Source organism: Aplysia californica, unplaced genomic scaffold, assembly GCF_000002075.1.
Source record: "Aplysia californica isolate F4 #8 unplaced genomic scaffold, AplCal3.0 scaffold00076, whole genome shotgun sequence".
Taxonomy (NCBI): domain Eukaryota; kingdom Metazoa; phylum Mollusca; class Gastropoda; order Aplysiida; family Aplysiidae; genus Aplysia; species Aplysia californica.
The window spans coordinates 656720-658032 of NW_004797346.1; the positions used below are offsets into that span (position 1 = coordinate 656720).

General features: G+C 35.9%; 1 protein-coding gene across 1 annotated transcript in view; it reads right to left on the minus strand.

Annotated features, from left to right (window-relative positions):
• Positions 1–1313, minus strand: part of LOC101845079 (serine/threonine-protein phosphatase 6 regulatory ankyrin repeat subunit A) — a gene marked incomplete at its 3' end in the record, with an annotated part of 24425 nt that overhangs the window by 17813 nt on the left and 5299 nt on the right. Inside the window, 1 exon segment of the mRNA XM_013080137.2 lies at positions 761–808. Within this exon segment, the coding sequence (XP_012935591.2) occupies positions 761–808 (48 nt within the window).

A 1313-nucleotide genomic window follows, 5' to 3' on the forward strand; every position in this document is an offset into this window, starting at 1 on the left:
TAGTAGTAGTAGTAGTAGTAGTAGTAGTAGTAGTAGTAGTAGTAGTAGTAGTAAAGTGTCTTCTTAATAGCGCCAAGAAGACAATATAGGCTGTACAATATTTATGTTTTTATGTGGTGTTCAACGAAAGCAACTTGCATTTGCAAATTGCATAATGTTCTCCTGTATGATCTTGATCTTTTTCTTTTGATTTTTTTTTCCAAATTAAATTAAAAATTAAATCTATTAAAATCGGGTTGTATCGTTGAACCCCGTGTTTCTCAAGTCCACTTTTTTTCGAATCGTCATCGTCATCTTCTTTTTCTTTTTTTGAGACAGAAAAAGTGAAACCTAAATTAAGCATTTTATCTTGATACACCGCTTCTAATCTTACGCATTACGTCCATAAAGGGTTCATAAACAAAAACTAATGGTTGTTATCTCGAGACTGGGAAAATCATTTCAGCGCCCCAAATAGATAAAGAAATAGGCCGGCGTGTTGACTGGAGCACGTTTGTGTGTTGTGTGGTGGTGCTTGTGTGTGGGCATTATGTTATCAATTCTGAAACAGCGTATTAAATGTGACCAGGCTTTTAAGATTAGTTTTTAAATATTTGGAATGTTGACAATTAGAAATACTTTGCCTCCAAACTTCTTCAAAAGGCAAAGGAAATAACACATAAAATAATATTTTCATAGGAACTCACATTTTTTAAAATAGTAGCGTAATACGTACATTTTGTCTAATAAGTTAAAAGGAATTTAAAAAGAAAAGACTTACATTTAAAACGTTTGCATCGGCTCCCCAGTCCAATAATGTTTTCACTACCTGCGGAGGCATAAGCTTGTTAGAGGGTGGTAGTAGGGAGATGTCACCAGTCAGAATTCATGTTTATCCATAAATAGAACCCTTAAATTACAGTCGAACCTTCCCATAACGGCCATTCAATATCACAGAGAAAAGTAACAGAGGCAGATGGCCTATGGACAGGGTCTGGATTATGGTCATTTGCTAGACTTGAAAAAGTTAAAGGATTGTTAAAATCTTAAATCTTAATATTATTATTATCTTTTTATTTTATTTCCATCAAAACTGTTGTCCATAATAAAAGCTTCTTTGTATTGAGTGAACCAACAAACCCAGTCTGAGGACGGGAATGGGGGAAATTTTGAAGTAAGTGAAACCTGGTTTACTGTATTCGAGGAATCTAAGGTTTTGAACTTCGAACCAGACACCATCCTGAGAACAACCTCGGCCTGCTCTCGCTCTCGCTCTCTCTCTCTCTCGCTCTCTCTCTCTCTCTCTCTCTCACTCTCTGTCTCTCTCTCTCTCT